This window comes from Leptonychotes weddellii, chromosome 1 (genome assembly GCF_054177405.1).
Source record: "Leptonychotes weddellii isolate Sample4059 chromosome 1, ASM5417740v2, whole genome shotgun sequence".
In the NCBI taxonomy this organism is placed as follows: Eukaryota; Metazoa; Chordata; class Mammalia; order Carnivora; family Phocidae; genus Leptonychotes; species Leptonychotes weddellii.
The window spans coordinates 75279274-75300474 of record NC_138369.1 but is presented as its reverse complement, the minus strand read 5'-3'; the positions used below and the strand labels follow the sequence as shown (position 1 = coordinate 75300474).

Genomic DNA, 21201 nt, shown 5'->3' with positions numbered 1-21201 from the left:
TTTTTTGATTCCATACAAATTTTAGGATTGTTTGTTCCAGCACTTTAAAAAATGTCATTGGATCCCTGATGTTTTGATTGGGATGGCATTGAAGGTATAGATTGCTCTGGGTAGCATAGACATTTTAACAATGTTTATTCTTCCGATCCATGAGCATGGAATATTTTTCCATCTTTTTGTGTCTTCTTCAGTTTCTTTCATGAGTGTTTTGTAGTTCCTAGAGTACAGATCCTTTACCTCTTTGGTTAGGTTTATTCCGAGGTATCTTATGTTTTTTGGTGCTATTGTAAATGGAATCGTTTCTCTAATTTCTCTTTCTACAGTTGCGTTGTTAGTGTATAAGAAAGCAACTGATTTCTGTGCATTGATTTTGTATCCTGCCACATTACTGAATTGCTGTATGAGTTCTAGTAATTTGTCATGCCTCTTAATAATTAGAATTTATAGCACCTTTTCACATTTTATTTGGCATTTGGACTTTTCATCGTCCCTCTAGGGGAAATACAGTCAGTATTAGAATGTTTGTAAATATAGTTGTTTATCTAAGACACAGAGGCCAGCAAACTATAGCCTGCAGTGTGGCCCATAAGCTAAGAATGATTTTTGCATTTTTAAAAGATTGTAAAAAAATGAATATGCAATAGAGATATGTGACTTGCAAAGCCTAAATATTTACTCTCTGGCTTGTTACAGAAAATGTTTGCTGACTCTTGATCCAAGAGCTAAAACTAAAATAATGTGTGCTGCAAAAGCATGATATATACTGATCAGGGAGGCTGGCCAATATGTTTATGAATTCTTTTTAGTTTAAAAATGCCTCAGCTTGAAAAAAACTAGGCATACCCATATAATGGAATAGTACATAAAAAGGAATCAGTGTTATTTTATTACTTTTATTGTCAGTAATGAAAGGAATAAACTATTGATTAACGCAACAACCAATGAATCCTAAATCCTTTTTGCTAACAAAAGAAGTCAGACCTAAAAGGTGATTTATTGTATGTTTTCAACTGTGTGACATTCTGGAAAACATAAAATTGTAGGGAGGAATTAAATCAGTGGTAGTCACAGGTTGGGGATGGAGTAGGAGTTGACTACAGAGGGCTGCACAAGATAATTTTTGGGGTGTGGACTTGTTCTGTGTGGTTCTGTGGTAGAAGATCCATGGTTGTGCATCTGCCATAACGCACAGAACTGTATACCACAAAGAGTGACTTTTACTCTAAGTTAAAAAAAAAATCAACCCAGATACAGGATGAAAGGTAGAATGCAGTCTAAAATCAGTCTACTTATTATAGTATATATATATAATATATAATAATATATATATACTATATTATTATAGATGAAGCATATAGTCACATTGAAGAGTGTGGGCAATAAAGGAGCCAACCTAATACCTTTGGAACACAGTGGTTTAGTTGCACACTGCAAGGCAAATGACAGAAGGAACTGAACTCAAACACTGTGTTCTAGTTGGTGGTTTTTCACAGGAATACGGTTTATCAATTCCAAAACCACTTTAATTGTATACTAAGGTTGAACAATAGGTAAATATGTAGGTAATGAGAGCCAGGTTTCTCACTGCTGAAGAAAGAAGAAATTCATATTACAAATATGAAAAGGGAGGGGCGCCTGGGTGGCTCAGTTGTTAAGTGTCTGCCTTCGGCTCAGGTCATGATCCCAGGGTCCTGGGATCGAGCCCCGTGTCGGGCTCCCTGCTCGGCAGGAAGCCTGCTTCTCCCTCTCCCACTCCCCCTGCTTGTGTTCCGTCTCTCGCTGTGTCTCTCTCTGTCAAATAAATAAATAAAATCTTTAAAAAAAAATATATGAAAAGGGGATGGCTAGAATGAACCCTGGTGCTGGATAGATATCAGTATGGACTCAGTATCAATATGGACTCATGATACATGTATATGCATATGTATATATGTGTATGTTTGTATACATATGCACACATACACATAAAAAGATACTGAAGTACAGATAATATGTGTAGGCATCAGGTGTCGTATCTATATTTTCTTTTTTTTTTTTTTTTTAAGATTTTATTTATTTATTTGACAGAGAGAGAGAGAGCAAGAGCAGGAACACAAGCAGGGGGAGTGGGAGAGGGGAAGCAGGCTTCCTGCCGAGCAGGGAGCCCGACGTGGGACTCAATCCCAGGACCCTGGGATCATGACCTGAGCCGAAGGCAGACGCTTAACGACTGAGCCACCCAGGCACCCACTGTATCTATATTTTCTAGCTCTGGCCATTGAGAGGGACTGGAGCAGGGACAGCCCCCCCATAGCAATGAACACTTAGCACACACAGACTTTGGTTTTTAAACACCATTCTCGCAGGCACCTGGGTGGCTTAGTCGGTTGAGCATCTGACTCTTGATTTCGGCTCAGGTAATGATTCTCAGGGTCATGGGATTGAGCCCTGTGTCAGGCTCTGCACTCAGCAGGATGCTCGATATTCTCTTCTCTATCTAATAAATAAATAAATCTTTAAATACCATTCTCCCATAAAAGGAACCAGGGCTCCTTGGAGAACTGGTTGATTCCAGGGCTGGGCAGTGAAAATACAAGATGAGTCTTGAGTATATTGTGATGCCAGAAAGTTAGGAAGTGGTTCAAAAAAGCATACTGAAAGGGCATTGGAGCCAACCTGAGAGAGCTTTCTGTGGCCAAAGTTGGAACAACTTGAGCAACAAAACAATAATAATACTATTACAACTCAGAGAATAAAATAAATATCCATGAGTCCATACTGATATAAATAAGTAAATGAATAAGTAAAATTAATGGGGATGAAGTGACAATTCTTCTTTATAGAAAAATTCTGATCACTAAGTATAGAAGGAATGAGGGAAATAGTGACCATTAGAACACCACACCTATGATCTATCAAAGGATCCTAAAATATGTTGACAAAACTTTAAGCAGAAATGGGATTTTTATATGGTCTCAAAAGTATTTGCCCTAAAGATTGAGTAGTTATAAATGGAAAAATAATTTTACAGTGGAAAATCTTGGTAGACACCACCTTAGCCAGATGATTAAGGTTAACATCACCACTAATATGTTCTAATTAATATCAGGTACCTCCTCATAAATGCATGGAGAAGGATTTTATTTCGTGGTCTTCCAATAAGGCATAAACTGATTGAGAACACATGGGCCAACCCAAATGGAGGGACATTCTATAAAATAACCAGTAGTCTTGAAAAATGTCACAATCATGAAAGACAATCAAAGGCTAGGGTCAGATAGAAAGAGACGTGACAACTAAATGCTATATGGTATCTTGTTTTGGATCCTGGAACAGTAAAAGGACATGAGTGGAAAGCTAATAAAAATTCGATTATGTTCTGTATTTTACTAGTATTGTACCAAGGTTAATTTCTTAGTTTTGATAAATTTTTTATGGTTATGTAGGGTATTAACATGAGGGGAGCTACGTGAAGGATATACAAGAATTCTCTGTACTATTTTTGCAACTCTTCTGTAAGTCAAGTTATTTTAAAAAATGACTCAGGTATCATTGGCTTGATGGGTTAGAGTTGTTATTTCTTGCCTATGGTTAGAATATAAATTCATCTTAAATAGAGGCTGGTGCTATGTTTTCAGTGACCAGAAAAATCTTTACCTTTTGCTTTGCGTATTTCTTTAGAATTCTAGACCAGAAGGACGATGGCTGTGTCGTGGATATGCATCACTTCAACTCCGGGGCACAGTCCGTTCTGGCCTATGCCACTGTGAATGGCTCTCTAGTTGGTTGGGACCTCAGGTCTTCAAGCAATGCATGGACACTAAAGCATGATCTGAAGTCAGGCCTCATCACTTCCTTTGCTGTGGACATCCACCAGTGCTGGCTCTGCATTGGTGAGCTGACTTCAAAGTCATTGACTGGGTTGCGAATGCCACTAATGTTTGGAATTGCCTTCTTGTGGAATTTTTTTCCTTTTTCTTCATTGATAATTTTCTCTCTCTCTCTCTCTTTTTTCTTTTTGGAGAGGAAGAGCATGGGGGTGGCGATGGGGGAAAGGAGAGAGAGAGGGAGAATCTCAGCCAGGCTCCACGTTCAGCTCAGAGCCCGACACAGCGTTCAGACTGACAACCCTGAGATCATGACCTGAGCCAAAACCAAGGCACCTTCCCCATCTCCTTTTTTTTTTTTTAAGTGATTATTATGTTACAACCACTTGCAATTTAATTTTTTTCATTTAAAAGAAAAAAAAAGATTTGAAAGATAGCAGTATCCCAATGCATAAAAATTTCCTTTTTCTCTTTGTTCTTAAATGAGCCTCTTTATAATCATTATAGTGATCAGATTTGGTGGCATTCTGTTATCCTGCCAGGGAAGCAACAGGCTTGGTTTATGGATGAGAGCATTTGAGTTTGGGCAGACTTGGTTTCAAATTCCAGTAACCCCAGGCAAGCTGCGTAACTCCTCTGAGTGTTAGGATCCTCATCTTCAAATGGGACTAATCCTTTCAAGGGCTGCTTTGAGGATTTAATGAGGTAAAAGCATCCATCACAGGGGCCTGGTACTGGAGAAGAGCTAAACATCGGTTTATTGCCCTATTCCTTCTTGCCTCCCTTTCTTAAAGGCTGAAGGTGTATCATGTAATCTTGCTGGCTACTTTTCTGTTTTAGTTTCACATTTTACCCTCATAAGGCTTTGAACCTGCCCCTTGAGAATGTATCACATCTCACTTTTTCCCATTTGGCATACTTTCTGAAGAATTATAATCTGTTGTGTTTGGATTTTGGTTTCTAGATTCCCTAACTTACATTTATGATATTAAGTATCTGCCCTTTTATTTCTTTTTATATAGTTTATATGGAATACATTGTGTTTGCCTTTTGTGTGAATAAACTGCACGGGTACAGGAAGATGTGATGCCAGGCCTATGAGTAGGTAGAAACTCTGTGAGCAACTTAGTAAATGGCAGTGATAGCTCTCAGGTACCCTGATCAGTTTTGAGGGTGCTAAACTACCTACGGCTGTTTGAGCCATTGTCCTGCAGTGGGGCAGGGTGATGGAGGGACCCTGTTGCCCTTTTGCCTTTTCACACTCCCAGTATCTCCATTAAATTGGAGACCATTTGCAGCGACGTGGATGGAACTGGAGGTGTTAGGCTGAGTGAAATAAGTCAATCAGAGAAAGACATGTATCGTATGATCTCACTGATCTGAGGAATTCTTAATCTCAGGAAACAAACTGAGGGTTGCTGGAGTGGTGGGGGTGGGAGGGATGGGGTGGCTGGGTGATAGACATTGGGGAGGGTATGTGCTATGGTGAGCGTTGTGAATTGTGCAAGACTGTTGAATCACAGATCTGTACCTCTGAAACAAATAATACAATATATGTTAAAAAATAAAGAAGAAGAAGAAGAAGATAGCAGGAGGGGAAGAATGAAGGGGGGGAAATCGGAGGGGGAGACGAACCATGAGAGACGATGGACTCTGATAAACAAACTGAGGGTTCTAGAGGGGAGGGGGATAGGGGGATGGGTTAGCCTGGTGATGGGTATTAAAGAGGGCACGTTCTGCATGGAGCACTGAGTGTTATGCACAAACAATGAATCATGGAACACTACATCAAAAACTAATGATGTAATGTATGGTGATTAACATAACATAATAAAATAAAATAAAATAAAAAATAAATTGGAGACCAGTCCCAAGAATACGCTCTGTGACTCTGTCAGGACCAGCTGTTCAGTGTCAGGGTTGGCGTTATTCTTTGGGGATGGGAGGCTTCTCTGTGGGGTTTGTCATGGGCAGATGTTCAGGTACTCACTCCAGTTTCTGCTGTGATTGGCTACCCATACCTGTTTCCAGGATCTTTTGGAGAAAAGGGCACATAGAAATGATTGACGGCTGATGATAGGTACAGAGCTGCTGCCACTGTGGGGTTGGTAAAGTGGTCACTGAATGCCAGTAACACATCTTTGGTGATTTAAGGCATTCTGAACATTTTGACCTATCAAATGCAGTTTATATCTTCTCTAGACCTTTTGTTTTTTGTGTCTGCCTTTGGCAGTTAATACTGGTGTAATTAATGAATTTTTCACTTTCAATTTACATTTATTAGACAGTTATGTAGTAGCATTGTGATGAGCACTTTATATCTTTATTTAATAACTAGAAGTGCTGTGTGACACCAGGAGGCAGCTTCATGAGAACAAAGAGTAACATACATTGCACAAAGCTAATGCTATTTATTATTTGTATAAATGCAGCTTGATGTACTTTAATCATTATATGGTAATCTTTTTGACTTTTTTTTTTTTTTTTTTTCCCTTTAAGGTACAAGCAGTGGTACTATGGCTTGTTGGGACATGAGGTTCCAGTTGCCAATTTCCAGTCACTGTCATCCTTCCAGGGCTCGAATCAGACGCCTTTCAATGCACCCTCTGTATCAGTCTTGGGTGATTGCAGGTAAAATGGAGGGCTGGCTTTCAGGTGTTGGGGATTTTTTTTTTTGAAAGTGCATAATATCCTGCTGCCAAGACTCATATTCTTAGAGTTTTTATTTTACATGCGAACCAAATGTTTGATTTTGTTTTGTTCTGATGATGGAAGTTCCTACCACTGCTATCTCACTGTCATTTCAAATTTATTATCTTTAAAAATGATCTTATTCATTGCTACCATTACCTTCCATTTGTTTTCTTTCTCCAATATTTTTGTTAAAGCTGCCACCATCTTCTTAGAAATCTAAGTTAGAAACCTTGACTCATCCTTGTCAGTTGCCATTTCTTGTTGATGTGTTTCTGTTGCGTTTTTTGCAAGCTTTCCTTCCGATCCCTCCCCTCATTGGACATTTGGATTTTCTTGTTGGCAGGTTTTTGAAACTTACTTAATCCTTATCTGTAAAATGTGGTTAAGGGGCGCCTGGGTGGCTCAGTGGTTAAGCGTCTGCCTTCGGCTCGGGCCATGATCCCAGGGTCCCGGGATCGAGCCCTGCATCGGGCTCCCCGCTCAGCGGGAAGCCTGCTTCTCCCTCTCCCACTTCCCCTGCTTGTGTTCCCTCTCTCGCTGTCTCTGTCTCTGTCAAATAAATAAATAAAATCTTTAAAAAAAAAAAAACTTTCCTAGCGGAGTTGTAAGAATTTGAGAGAAAACATTGTGAAGCACACAGTCTGGCATACATGTAGTGCTTGATAAATAGTAGCTCTTGTTATTCTTATGTCTTTTCATTGGTCATGTTGCATGTAGACTCTTTGGTCCCTTCTCATACACATAGACCAGCTCGTACGCTGCTGCTGTCAAAGTCTCCGTGTTGCCAAATTTGATGGCAATTACTCTGCTCGCCTCTCATTGGTCAGTTGATAGTTTCCTCTTTCTGAACTACTTTCCTTACTTGACTTCGAGGACGTCACTTTCTTGCTTCTCCTTTTCATTGATTTGCTGCTGATTTCCCAATTTTCTTTTAAATTGTGGCCTGCTCAACTGCCTCAGGGCTCAGTCTTTGGTCCTAAACCCTTCTCCTCCTACACTGGCTTTGCTCTATGATCTTGTCTAGTCCCATGCTTTAAATACCACATTTATTCAGTTTTATAGCTACTTAAAATCTCCCCTAAGATGTCTAATAGGCACCTTAAATTTGACATGTCCAAACCGAATACTTGGTTTCTTTACCCCGAGACAAAACCATTCTTCCCACAGTATTGTCCCAGTAAATGATAGCTCTTTTATGCACAGTGCTCAGGAAGAAGCCTGGTGGTGTCCTTGATTCTTCTCTCTCATCTTCCTTCTAGTCCATCAGTCAATCCTGTATGGTCCTAAAGTATATTCAGAATCTGACCACTTCTTACTATTTCCATCACTGTCTCCCTTATCCAAACCACCATAATCTCTTGTCCCTATTAATACAATATGCTTTAACTCCCTGCTTTAATCCTTACTTCTTAACACTGCTGCTCAGTACCTTCCCATTCCAAGTTACAGCCAAACTCCTTACTAATGGCCCAGAGGCTTAATGGGGATCTGCCCCTGCTACCTCTCTGACCTTTTTTTATTGGTCAGGGTTCCAACAGGAAACCGATGGCATACTCAAGGTAGGATAATTTGAGGATTTATTTTCAAAGGAACTATTGGTGGAAGTATGGGTATAGAGGTATCATAAAAGCACAATGAAATAGGGCTGGTATTAGAAGACAGGAGGGGAGGGAATGGTGGTCACTGGAGTTTGCAGAGAAGGTGAGTAGAGAGGGCCACCTTGAGAGAAGAGGTGATTTTGACATGAGGGACACAGTCAGTCTGAGATGAGACATTCATCTCTCCCTTTGGCCTCCTACTGTGGTTTCCATAGGCCTGTATTAGTTTCCTATGACCATTTTATTCTTAGGTGTAATAAATAACCACAAAGTTGGTAGCTTAAAATAACACACATTTATACTCTAACAGTTCTGGAGGCCAGCAGTTTGAAATGAGTTTTGCTGAGCCAAATTCAAGGTGGGAGCAGGACCACATTACCCCTGCAGGGTCTAGGGGAGAATCCATTCCCTTGCCTTTTCCTGCTTCTGCAGCTGCTTGCCTTGGCTTGTGGCCCCTTCTTCCATCTTCAGAGTCACCACCATAGCATCTTGCTCCATTGTCCTTTTGTCTTCTGCTGTCAAGTCTGCCTCCCTCTTGTAAGGACACTGTGATTGCATTTAGGGCTCACCTGAACAACCCAGGAAAATCCCATCTCGAGGCCCTTAATCATATCTGCAAAGTCACTATACGATATAAGGTGACATTTATAGTCTCCGGAGATTAGGGCCTACTTATTTGGGGGGCTTTTCGTTTACCACAGGCCAAACCCATGTAGAAGCCAGAGGGCACAGCAGCCTGTTGATGTGGCCCCCATGGATCAGCCTTGGAATGGCGAGTGGAATGTGGCCAGCCCTCCTGTGCCTTTTCCTGCCCCTCCCCCATGCTCAGGCTGCCCCAGCTACAGGGGCTTTCTGGCTTTCTCCTTGAACTAAGCACATTCCTGATTCAGGGCCTTTGCATTTTTTTGGTTTATTGTCCCCACTAGAATGTAAGTTCCATGAAACAATTTTTTGCATTTTTTGCTTCATCTTCCTCAGCATCTAGGACAGGGATGAGCTTATAATAAACATTGTTGATTCAGTAATGTTAATGAAGGAATGAAGTATTGTCAGTCCTCCTGCTCAAAAATAACTAAGGGATGGGCGCCTGGGTGGCTCAGTTGGTTAAGCGACTGCCTTCGGCTCAGGTCATGATCCTGGAGTCCCTGGATCGAGTCCCGCATCGGGCTCCCTGCTCAGCAGGGAGTCTGCTTCTCCCTCTGGCCCTCCCCCCTCTCATGTGCTCTCTCTCATTCTCTCTCTCTCTCAAATAAATAAATAAAATCTTTAAAAAAAAAAAATAACTAAGGGATAATGTCTTTCTCGGGCCCACAGTTTCCTTTTTCCGTAATCTTCCCCTGCCTTCATCTCCCACCCTTCCTCCCTATCACAGATGTGCTTCAGTCACACCGATTACTCATTTTCCCAAAGACCACAAAACATTCTTTCTGCCTGAAATGATTTACTTGTATGCCACCTGTATCTGCCCAGCTCTACTTGTTCTTTCAATCCCGGTGAGAACGTCTCCATGAGGTGACCTCGATTCTTGCCAACCGAGGGGATCTTTTCCTTGAGTTCAGGTGGAACTCTGCAGTTCTTTTTGCTCTCATTGTCTTATCCTTTATATATATTTTTTCTCTACTTCTAGACTGTAGGTTTCTTGAGGGTAGAATCTGTTTAGGATTCACCTTTCTACCCCACAGTTCTCTTCACTGTGTTGTACAACAGTAAATATTTACTGGAAAATACCTTTTGCCCTCCAGTCTGGTGACAGGGTCACGATGTTATTTAAAAGTAGAGTGAGCGTTTTTTGCAGGGTCGGAAAAATGGAAAGCGGTACAGGCTGACTTGGATTATCTACCAAGATGTGGAAGCTCTGAGAGTAGTGCTCCGGTCTGAGTAATGGTTCTGGCCTGTTTCCCTTAGCTGTGCAGGGCAACAATGAAGTATCCATGTGGGACATGGAGACTGGCGACAGAAGATTCACTCTCTGGGCTAGCAGTGCACCGCCTCTCTCTGAGTTACAGGTTTGCCTCCAGTTTTTACTCTAAATTTCCCACATCCTGAGCGCTTTCAGGCATTTTACCAAACCTTGTATCTGTTAGGCTTTTGGGTTGTGTTTTAAATTAGTATTAGGTGGCTTTCCTGTTCCTCAGGCTTACTAATGTCTGGGGGGTTTGGTTGCTAGCTCCGTAAGGTTTGTGAGGTCTGTGGAGCCCCAGTAAAAATCTGGGATAATTGGAACGTGACCCTCTTACCTACACTTTTTTCAGGTTGCCACCCCGGGTGCTTCATTGGGGCAAAAGGTAGGAAAGAGGTTTTTTCTCCTTTAGTTGGAGTCCTCCCAAATAGAAATAGAAAATGTTAAGAGGCTGAAGAGGTTTTGCCTCTTTATTCAGAATGATACAAAGCAAATGCATTTTAAGGTCCCAAAGAAAGTCGTCTAGAAGATATACATAAATGGTCTCTCATTTCTTCAGTTAATCAGGTGCCTGGAAAGCTGCTGCCAGTTGACTTGTTTCTAGAAATGGCGCCACTTAGGGAATACACTGGTATCTTTAATTTGATTCCTATTTCTTTCTTTTTAAAGCCCTCTCCTCACAGTGTCCATGGTATCTACTGTAGTCCAGCGGATGGAAATCCCATCCTACTAACAGCTGGCTCAGACATGAAAATAAGGTACAATATCTGATAACGGATACTTAACTGTGTAACACTTAAAAGGAGAAAGATAATATGTGGATACTCTGGTTAATACCACGGTATTATAAATGTAATGTTTAAAATCCTCCACATCTTGCAGGAATAGCTGTTAATACTTCATGTGTCCCTAATTTTATGCTATTCTACGAAAAATCTCTTTTCCTAATGCAAAAGAAAATAAGTTATGTATTGGTGAATGTAAGTTAATGATCATTAGTTCCTCCCCTTCTCCAGAGATGATCAGTATTCGTTTCATCTTCCCTAGGTTTTGGGACCTGGCTTACCCAGAGAGGTCCTATGTTGTTGCAGGAAGTACTAGTTCTTCGTCTGTGTCCTACTATAGGAAAATAATTGAAGGCACTGAAGTTGTCCAGGTACAAGCAGTCTTGTTTTCTTTCAACTTCTGTAGGCGCAAAAATGACTGGTAGTATTTAAGGAACATGTTTATTTTCTCTTGGCTTTTCTGTACTTTTTGAAATTCACTTTTATTAAGGTATAATAAACATACTGAAGGCACACACATAAGTACATAGTTTGAAGTAAGCACTTAATATACTTGCTCAGTCCTCACAACAATTAATAAGTACCTTTATTACTTTCCTTCTACAAATAAGAAAGTTAAGCACCATGAAGTAACTTATCTAAGATCATCCAGGTATTAGGCAGCAGAGCTGGGATTCAGTCCTGGTTGTTGGAACTCCAAAGCTTGTGTTCTTGAGTTGGGCAAAAACTTCAAGTGAGATAATGAATCTGAAAGTGCCTGGGTCTAGAAGGTGCTCAGTAAATGAATGAAAGCTTCCTTTATGATAGATTAATATTTACGTCAATATTCTGGTCATTTACACCCCTTTATTATAGGCTTTCCCTTTTTCCTTTTGATAGGGACAAAAGGTAATACAGAAAATTTATAAACAAGCCAAGAATCTGTACATATTTATAAGTGGCTACTCGTGGAAAACACAATATCATTTTGGACTCTTTACTCAGTTTGTGAAAGGTTGACTACTTCACAGGAAGTTTTAGCTTTAACGACAACAGCCTGTCCCAGAAGCAACAATATTGAGAAGAGGTACAATGTGGTACAGGCTTTTAACCTCTGGCTTTCTCCCTTTTTTTTCCTCCCTGACTTTTAACCATGAAACAGGAGATCCAGAATAAGCAGAAGGTAGGACCAAGTGATGACACCCCTCGGAGGGGCCCAGAATCTCTGCCTGTGGGACATCACGACATCATCACAGATGTGGCCACCTTCCAGACAACACAGGGCTTCATTGTAACTGCATCTAGAGATGGGATTGTTAAGGTGTGGAAATGAAAACCTAGTGGTTTGTATAATATGTAATAAAGTTATATGTATACTGTAACTTGAGAGCAAAGGTATTTTTAGAGGACAGAAGTGAAATTCATTTCCTTTTCAAAATTATGTCTGTATATTACCGTTTCATGATTAAACAGATCCCCTCCAGGGTGGTTAAGGAAGTTGCACTCAACTAATATACTCATGCATATCTCTGCAGGAATCGGCCAGACAACAGTATCTGGGACTTTTTATTGTATAGGTCAAAGAGGTGAGGAATTTAAATTGCTAAGACATATTTTACTTTGTATTGAAAAAGATGATTGTAAGCTATTACAATGTAAACACATTTTTGCTATTAAAAAAGTGCTATTCAAACCAGCCAATAAACTGTATTCAGGCATCTTAAGGGTTTTTTGTTTTTGTTTTTGTTGGTGTCTTAAACAGTAAACTTGAGCAGAAGAATAAACTCCTCGGCAGTATTTGTTCTGAAGAAATGGACTCAGTGTCACAAAGAATCCGTGACAGAAGTAGGCCTTAGGCCCACATTTCTGGACTCTCAGTATTTTGTTCTTTCTGCTTTATCGTGTCTTTCTTCCTGTTTTATAGTCGTCTGCCTTATTATTTAACACTAGAACTGATCTGTGTATCGGCCCTCGAAAAATGTCTCTCCTTGGTCATCATCATTTTTTATAGGCTGTACTATAAATTCTGAAACTTAGCCCATCAGCTTGCTTTTATCCAGTGTCAGTTATTAAATGCATGAAAAACAAAGAAAAGGACTAAGCTGTTAAAAACATGCCAAACATTACACTTTTGAAGACCAAAATTGGCCTTTCCCACAAAATAAACCCCTCAAGCTTATCAATTATTATTTGTACATGAACCTAATTGTCTCTTCACATTTGTCATCCATTTGCTAAAGGGTTTATGGTGTTTAAGATACTTCATTTTTAAATTAGTTACATGAGTCTGTAAACCAAAAAGTTAAGTAGATAATCTGCCTCTGGGGGAAAATAGTACTTTAAATTTGCAAATTTAATTTTCTGTAATTATATGATTCAGTTATGGTACATGACAGTTTGCAGTACATAGGTCTGACTTCACGATTCAGTGCACTTAGTTTTGTGTTTACCTGTCTAAACTCATCAGAAAACCCTGTCATTCACAGAGCCCTGAGTTAGAGGAGTCTGGACCTTGACAAGGCTAGATAGCTGGTGGAACAGTAGGATTTGCAAATTTGACATTGTCCTGTTACATTGCATCTGCTTCCCTTCGTGTCTGTTAAGACCATATATCCAGAGTTTCTAGCTACGAAGTCAGATTTTGTTCTGCAGAGGTTGGAGGTCACTTGTTTGAGACAAACCTTTGGACTGAGAAGGGCTTCAAGCCTGGAAGCTTAGCGAAGCCACATAACTGACAAAACATGCTGAGGGGAAAATGGAGTGGGCCAGTGGAGATGTAATTCCTTTCTCCCCTTATCTTCCTGCCATCCATTCCTCTTCCCACTTAAACTCCCCTTTTAGAAAAGGGGGTCATTTGGTTGAATTGTTACTGAGTATTGCAATCTAAGACCATGTTGAGTTGCATCTTTTTTTTGACTTTTTTTTTTTTAAACATGTTTGACTCATAGCTTAGTGCTGAGATAATAGGAGGCATGTCCTTTATAGTTAATTTACATGTTTAAACCAGGAAGCACTACTGCTTATTTGTGTGATTCTCGGTTTAAATAGGGGTTTATTTAATTTACATTCAAATTTTTACGGCTTTTCCCTTCTAGAGAAAGAGGTAAACCATGGGAAATGCTAAAATTAGGGATTTTAAAAAAGGAACTTAACATTTACAATATGTTTCAGACCCTTCATCTGTTAAGGATTAAAAAGACCCAAAATGCTAAAATAATCTCAATTACCAAGGGCAAAAATTTTTGGTGTATTTTACTTATCAATGCAGAAAAAATAGACAAATACATTCTTAAAGTATTTCTAGCAGTAAACAGGAAGAGCTTTTGCTTAATCCAAAGTTAACCAGAAAAATCCCTTTTATTAAAATACCTCTTAAATATTGCTCAATTTCATTCACTTGAAACATAAATTTTTCCTGAACCCCTAAGAACCGCTTAGGATATGAAGAAACCTGATGTGCTGTCTTCTCCTCTGTTTCCTGAGTATGAATATGACATTTTAACTCCTTGCCCTTCTGAAGACATTGGGAGCTAACTCTATGCAGTTGCCTGAGTAAGGATGGCAGAAGTGGTTTTAAAACACAGTGGAGATGGCCTTTCTTTCCTAGCTTTTATAAAGAGAGATATAGAAAAGAAAATCACCTACTGGTCTAAGGTGCCAGTAGCCATCTGCCCCATGCATCCAAGCAGGGTCTCCCTCGCTGAAGAGAGTGATGTTCTGCCAAGGAGGGCCATTGCTACCAACTCTGGAGCCAGCTCTGGGAATTTGAGGTAAGGTACAAACATTGTGTCTAAATTAAATAATGCTAATTTGGTCTTTAGTTGTTGAAAATATTAGCCCATCATAAGATTAAGAATTAGTTTTGTGATCTGGAGGTAGGAGGGAGCAAGCTGTCAGAATGCTCTTGGAGGCTAGGCATTTGGAATGCCTAGCTTTCCTGCTTTAACTTACTCTCATCTCTGTACAGCTCTGCAACCCCAAATGGATTTGTGGATTAAAACATTAACAACTTTATCTTTTCCAAACTCAATATGCATTTAAGACTCTATTTAGATCTTGGTCAGTCCTGTTTGATACTGTTCACTATTGACTAAATAGCTACCTGATGGGTAAAAGTTAACTCAGCTTTACCCATGACCAGTTGTCTTTACTCTCCTTGTCTAAAGAATATATGGATTAGTGAAAAATTATATATATATAACAATAATGGTAAAGAATAAAAGTCCATCAAAAGAGCCAGGCAGGAGGCTGTATATAATGAGGGAACTTCTAGCTCAAAAGCAATTATTTATGTTTTGGAGGAATTAACAAGTTTCTCAGTGAATTAAGGAGGAATTGGAGCAGAGAAAATTACTCTCTGCTTCTTACCTGTCCAAGCAAACAACTGCAGAAAGTGGGAGGAGACCTTCCAGCATAAGCCTATCAGAAAGCTGGACACTCCACACAGAGACAGTGATGTGTTTAAATGGTATCAGGGAAAGCCAAATTATCAAAATTATGACATATAAGCATCAATTTGTAAATGTAAATTTTGGGGTTTTTCAAAACATTAACCTTTGGTTAAACAGATGAGCATTAAACAGTACTAGAGAATGAAACCTTGGTTCGCAGAAAGTGGACTGGACAGAGACCTGCAATCAAAAGAATTAGCATTGGCTCATGTATATACTATTTAAAATTTACCTTCAGATTATATCTCCATTGGACTTCTTAGAACACTTCTTTCATTCTTCCATCTTTTAATGATAACAGTTCTTGAATGTATCAGAGTGCTGGAATTATGAGAAGTGCTCAAAGAAATGGACAAGATCGATCTTAATACCAATGAGTGCAAGGGATCAAATTGCCTGATAATCTACAACCTGTGTTTTGTCCAGCCCTCCAGAGTGGACGTCTGGATATGGGTGGATATCCAAATAAAAGTTGCCCATAGTTATGGCAGTGAATTGAGTTACTTAAATCCAGAGTCTTACCATGCTTCCTAAGGCTAAATTCTTAAAGCACTTCCTTTATCATGTTGTTTTGGAGCAGCTTTTATCACCTTTTTTCCATTTTTAAAGGTATGGAATGTGTTTCTGGTAAGATTTTGAATAGTATCTCTGCTGTCTCTTGCTACTCTTGAAAGATACTTTTTATCTTGAAAGAACTTTGCCTTCTGTAATGCATCTTCTTTGAAGGTAGTTTTATATGGTCCAGGAACAAAACTGTACAAGAGAAGAGAAACATCACAGAAGATAAATACCATTTAAACTTTAATAGACTATATTAATTCTGTCTTCCTAAATGTTGTCCCCATTCCTTGTTGCATCCTTCCTTCAGGGTAATTTTATTAAGACTATAAAATGAGATTTACACTGGCAGATACATCAGAAGTTGAGACTGAGACATAAGGTATTTTGTCAAAATATGCAAAATCATTTCAACAACAAAGTTCCTTCTTCATAGAACATGTTCCACCCAGAACTTCATATAGTTGGCTTCTTCTGATTATTCAGGTCAGAGGTCAAATAGTACACCTCATTAGAGACTGCTACATCTATAGTTTTCCCAGTCTACAGTCTCCTGGTTGCTCAGCACAATATGCTCATTTTTCTCATAACATATCACTGTCTGAATTTTTATTTACTTATCAATTTCTTTAAGATCTGTTCTCTATTCTACCCTCCCAGACAGAAACCCAGACAGAAAATTTCACAAGACCATGTCTGGTAATCATAGCAATCCCAGGAATCTTAGAAGAGCATATGGTAGATACTGAATAAACATTTATGAATTGTTGAACACTACATCAAAAACTAATATGTTGGCTAACTGAACATAAAAAAAAAAAACACAATTATCTAATGAAAACATGAGTGAATGCCACTCCCTTCTTCCCTCTCTCCCTCTCACCCATCCATTCTTCCGTCCTTCTGTCTGTCCATCTATCCATCCATCCAAATGTTGACTCACTATGGAAGGCACTATGTTATGTATAGTGGGGGACACAGAAATAACGCCCAGTCTGGCAGGCACATAAAGAGTTTGTCAACAGTAAAGGACAGCTGGGGACAGACTCTGGAAGGCCAGAATGCCAGATTGATAGGTCAAGGAATCATAGAAGCCAAGTGCTGACTGAAAGTCCTAACCTAGCCAATAAAACTGTGCTGGTGGAAATGTCCTATAATCTTCATGGACCAGTATGGCAGCCACTAGCTACATCTACCTATTGAGCACTTGAAATATGGTTAGTGTGACTGAGGAACAATTTATAATGTCATTTAATTGAAAGCTAGTGGTTACTGTATTAGCGCAGGAAGGGAGCCATTTCAGACAACCTTATTTTACAGGGAGGTGGTAGAAAGAGCTTTAAGTCCATAAGCATTCTTCTATTCAAGCTGCTCTACTTACTGGCTGAGCAGCTCCGAGCAAATCACTTAACTAGAGTGATCCTTGCATCTTCAGGTTTTAAATGGGAATAAATACCACCCATGTTGTGAGCAACATTCAAAATCCCCTAGACTAATTACCATGGTGCTCTGTTGCTTACAGATGAGGAAACAGACTGCATGTAGAGGTGAATATCAGGGACAGAACTGAGACTATAACCCAACCCTCTTAAGAGCTTGGTGTTACTTCCACTGAACTTGTTTTTTATTTGGGACACCATGGAAAACTATCAAGATAATTATTTTTTAAAAGATTTTATTTATTTGAGAGAGCGCGCGCATGAGAGAGCACAAGCAGGGGTGGGGGAAGGGCAGGGGGAGAGGGAGAAGCAGACTCCCTGCTGAGCTGGCCGAAGGCAACCGCTTAACTGACTGAGCCACCCGGTGCCCCAACTATCAAGATATTTAGAATAGGAAAGTGAAATGAAAAAGGTCATGCTATCAGGAACACCTGGATATGGGTGCAGAACCACAGGAAAGCAGATGGCCTGGGGCAGGTTGGACAGTTAAGAAGGTATGAGGAGCTTGGCACATAAGCTCTTTGTAAATATTTTTAGAATGAATGTGTGAGAGCCTAGTGGCATAAGAAGAGTAGGTTTATCAATACTGATAAATCTCAAACATTTGCTGAATTGTGGTCAAGGGAAGAGTCAAGAGAACTCCAACACATTGACATCAGAAAAACAGTGCCAGTATTCACTACAATCCATTTCTTCATATTTGGATTTTTCTGCTTTTACCAGCTTTAAATCTGCTCTCTCACGAAAACAAAAATATTTAGAAAATAAGTGAAAGATAAATTAAAATTAGTTCACTTCTTTCTCTCACACATGACATACATGCATATTTGTGCACATACACACACTCCACATATTCCTTTTGCCTCTATAATGAGACCTAGAAGCAAAGGAGACATCAAATCAACAAAGAACCATGCCATTATATACTATATGTCTGGGCTTCTGAAACTCATATCCCAAAGTATATCTCCATTCACTTCCATCAGTGCTATCTGGAATATAGCAAGTTGATCAACAAACTTCTCCCAGTTAGCAAGAAAGCTAAATTTTAGTGCAAATACAATTTCTCACACCTCCCATTTTTGCTCTATTTTTTTATTTCTAGAACTAAATATTAGGAGCTCAAATTCTCCAAAGTCATAATTGTTTATACACATAGAACATGGCTCCACCAATCATGGAGAATGTATTTTTTTTAATTTATTTATTTGAGAGAGAGAGAGAGTGAGAAAGAGAGCACAAGAGGGGGTAGGGTCAGAGGGAGAAGCAGACTCCCTGCCAAGCAGGGAGCCCGATGTGGAACTCGATCCCAGGACTCCAGGATCATGACCTGAGCCAAAGGCAGTCGCTTAACCAACTGAGCTACCCAGGTGCCCTGAGAATGTATTCTTTTGAGTCTGGATCACACCATTTTCATGTCTTGGGTTCCCCTTCCCCAACTTCCCCCTTTCCATTGGATCCTTTTTATGATAAGTTATCCTTGTTATCTTCCTCCCTCTCTCTGTTAAGAAAAAGCTGCTAAACTGATAAGTATGACATTGCTATCTTTTTTCCCCCTCAAATACTTTTATTCTCAAAAGGTTGGAACATGATAAATATTGTATCTCTGAACTTTTTTTTCACTGTTGTACACAGGAGCTTGTATTTGATAAGCATTTGGTAAGAATCATTTGATTACCCTGTTTGGGAACCATATAGAATTTGTTTTTCCTTTTATTCCATATTGCTAAGCTACTTCTTTACTGATTGGTAACTCCAACAATAGGTAGTCAAGATAAAGAAACAGGAATGAAATATAGCCGATCATTTTGCATCTTGTGCCTAACTCCAGGAAAGCTTGTGGAAAGATATGGCGGCTAGACAAAATGAGGTGGGTAGGACTCTGTAGATTTCAGTTCTCAGTGATCACAGATTCCTCCATCTATGCAGATAATCAGGAGTCAACTATGCTGCATTAACTAGTTGACTGGATGCACTGGAGTAGAAAACGCAGACAAGATTGCCTCTATTTTGAGAATCCTTTTCAATAGGCATTTTGTGTGTCTAAAAAACATACTTTGGAAGGTAGAATTACAACAGATGTATTATTCATATGGCATTGGTGACTGTGCCCATTTTTTACAATTTGATTGTTCTGGCTCTGGTCTATCTGCGCTTGAAGTCTGGCACAAGAGCTTCCCTGCCTGGATGAAGCAATAAGCAGGTGCCTTTCTGTCTTTTATTGTCTCTGAGCGGAACTAAGCGCTTACAAAGAGGCTGCCCTACAATCGCACCCTTACTGGCGATCTGTCTCCTTGGTTGCTTGTGTTCAATTCCTTTCTTTTCTATCTGATAAGAACCAGCTTCTACCTGTATTTCTCAAAATCTCACAGGGGAATGATCTAATTCTTATGCAAGTCATTCTGAGGCTTGGCAAGTCATCTTTATGGCCAGGCATCCTGCCTAGCAGGCATTCTCAGCTCCCTCAATTATGTGCTCAATTCTGCCTCACTTCTCTTGAAAGGCTCAGGCAGGGAGTTTCAGAAGCAGCTGTGTGGCTTGTTACCTTTTATTATGGTCTTCGGTCACTTAGAGAAGGCCTGGGGTGTCCTAGGCTAAGGAACCATCAGGGAGCCCACTAACAGTGGTATGGATTTCATGTCTCAATTCCTGATGTCCCAGCCATTTCCTGTCATTTCCCTGTTTCGGATACATAGGAGAAGCTGAGCCTCCAGGATAGCTGGGCAATGTGAAGAAGGGGAAGAAACATCCTGTCAAAGAGTACTGTGAATCCCCTCCACTCATATTGATCTTTAGACAAAATGTATGGTAGGAATAGTTTCCAGAAATGTCTTTTAATTTGTATAGGCTGGCTTCAGTATCTGCCTCTGGCAGTTATGGCCAGCTCCATAATATGTGGAGCCCAGTGCAAATGCAAATGGGAAGCTCCTTTCCATGCTGCCAGACACCTGCAGCAGGGGGAGCCCTGCTCTTTGAGGACCGACTGCACGGGCCTGGTATAGGCCTGAGTTCAGGAAGCATTTGCTGCTGGACAGTTCCCTGCTTCCCAGCAAGGTAAGGAGATTTGAGGCAGAGGCTTCTCAGTTTCTGGAGCTGGGGCATCTGGATTGAGAGTGCCTCTCTGGCCCTGATCACCACACAGAAATGAGGACACTGCACACTAAAAGTAGGCACACACTATCCAAGGCATTTGCCTAAGTGTGATTCCCATGGGCTGGTACACATTTGATTTTACTCAGATGTGGGGTGCACATGCGTGTGTGGTAGTACAGCATGATTTTCCACCCAAACACTCTCCTAACTACAATTCTAATTCAAAAAAAAAAAAGGTAAGTAATGTTCATACATGCCAAAAATAGATATGTGTATGATTAAGTTTTAAAAGAACTTTTGCCAGATTGGGATCATTCCCTGTATATTTTTGGACCACAATGCTTTGAAACTAGAACTCAATCGCAAGAGGAAAGTCAGAAAGAACTCAAATACATGGAGGCTAAAGAGCATCCTACTAAAGAATGAATGGGTCAACCAGGAAATTAAAGAAGAATTAGAAAAATTCATGGAAACAAATGAAAATGAAAACACAACTGTTCAAAATCTTTGGGATGCAGCAAAGGTGGTCCTAAGAGGAAAGTATATAGCAATACAAGCCTTTCTAAAGAAATAAGAAAGGTCTCAAATACACAACCCTACACCTAAAGGAGCTGGAGAAAGAACAGCAAATAAAGCCTAAACCCAGCAGGTGAAGAGAAATAATAAAGATCAGAGCAGAAATCAATGAAATAGAAACCAAAAGAACAGTAGAACAGATCAACGAAACTAGGAGCTGGTTCTTGAAAGAATTAATGAGATTGATAAACCCCTGGCCAGACTTATCAAAAAGAAAAGAGAAATGACTCAAATAAATAAAATCATGAATGAAAGAGGAGAGATCACAACCAACACCAAAGAAATACAAACATTTATAAGAACATATTATGAGCAACTATAT

At 39.8% G+C, this 21201-nt stretch overlaps 2 protein-coding genes across 6 annotated transcripts in view; one reads left to right on the top strand and one right to left on the bottom strand.

The window, feature by feature from the left end:
* Nucleotides 1-12486, top strand: part of PIK3R4 (phosphoinositide-3-kinase regulatory subunit 4) — a 76690-nt gene extending 64204 nt beyond the window's left edge. For 4 of the 5 annotated variants that reach the window (XM_081801790.1, XM_081801785.1, XM_081801804.1 and 1 more), the window contains exons 15-21: nucleotides 3661-3872; nucleotides 6306-6437; nucleotides 10004-10104; nucleotides 10351-10383; nucleotides 10668-10756; nucleotides 11046-11154; nucleotides 11925-12486. In XM_081801790.1, the coding sequence (XP_081657916.1) occupies nucleotides 3661-3872; nucleotides 6306-6437; nucleotides 10004-10104; nucleotides 10351-10383; nucleotides 10668-10756; nucleotides 11046-11154; nucleotides 11925-12095 (847 nt within the window). In that variant the 3' untranslated portion in view covers nucleotides 12096-12486. The remainder of the gene's footprint in view (nucleotides 1-3660; nucleotides 3873-6305; nucleotides 6438-10003; nucleotides 10105-10350; nucleotides 10384-10667; nucleotides 10757-11045; nucleotides 11155-11924) is intronic. The other variant, XM_031040804.2, reaches the window with a different exon arrangement.
* COL6A6 (collagen type VI alpha 6 chain) overlaps nucleotides 11211-21201 on the bottom strand; it is a 136159-nt gene continuing 126168 nt past the window's right edge. The window contains exon 38 of the mRNA XM_081796889.1: nucleotides 11211-15966. Coding sequence (XP_081653015.1) covers nucleotides 15750-15966 — 217 coding nt within the window. The 3' untranslated portion in view covers nucleotides 11211-15749. The remainder of the gene's footprint in view (nucleotides 15967-21201) is intronic.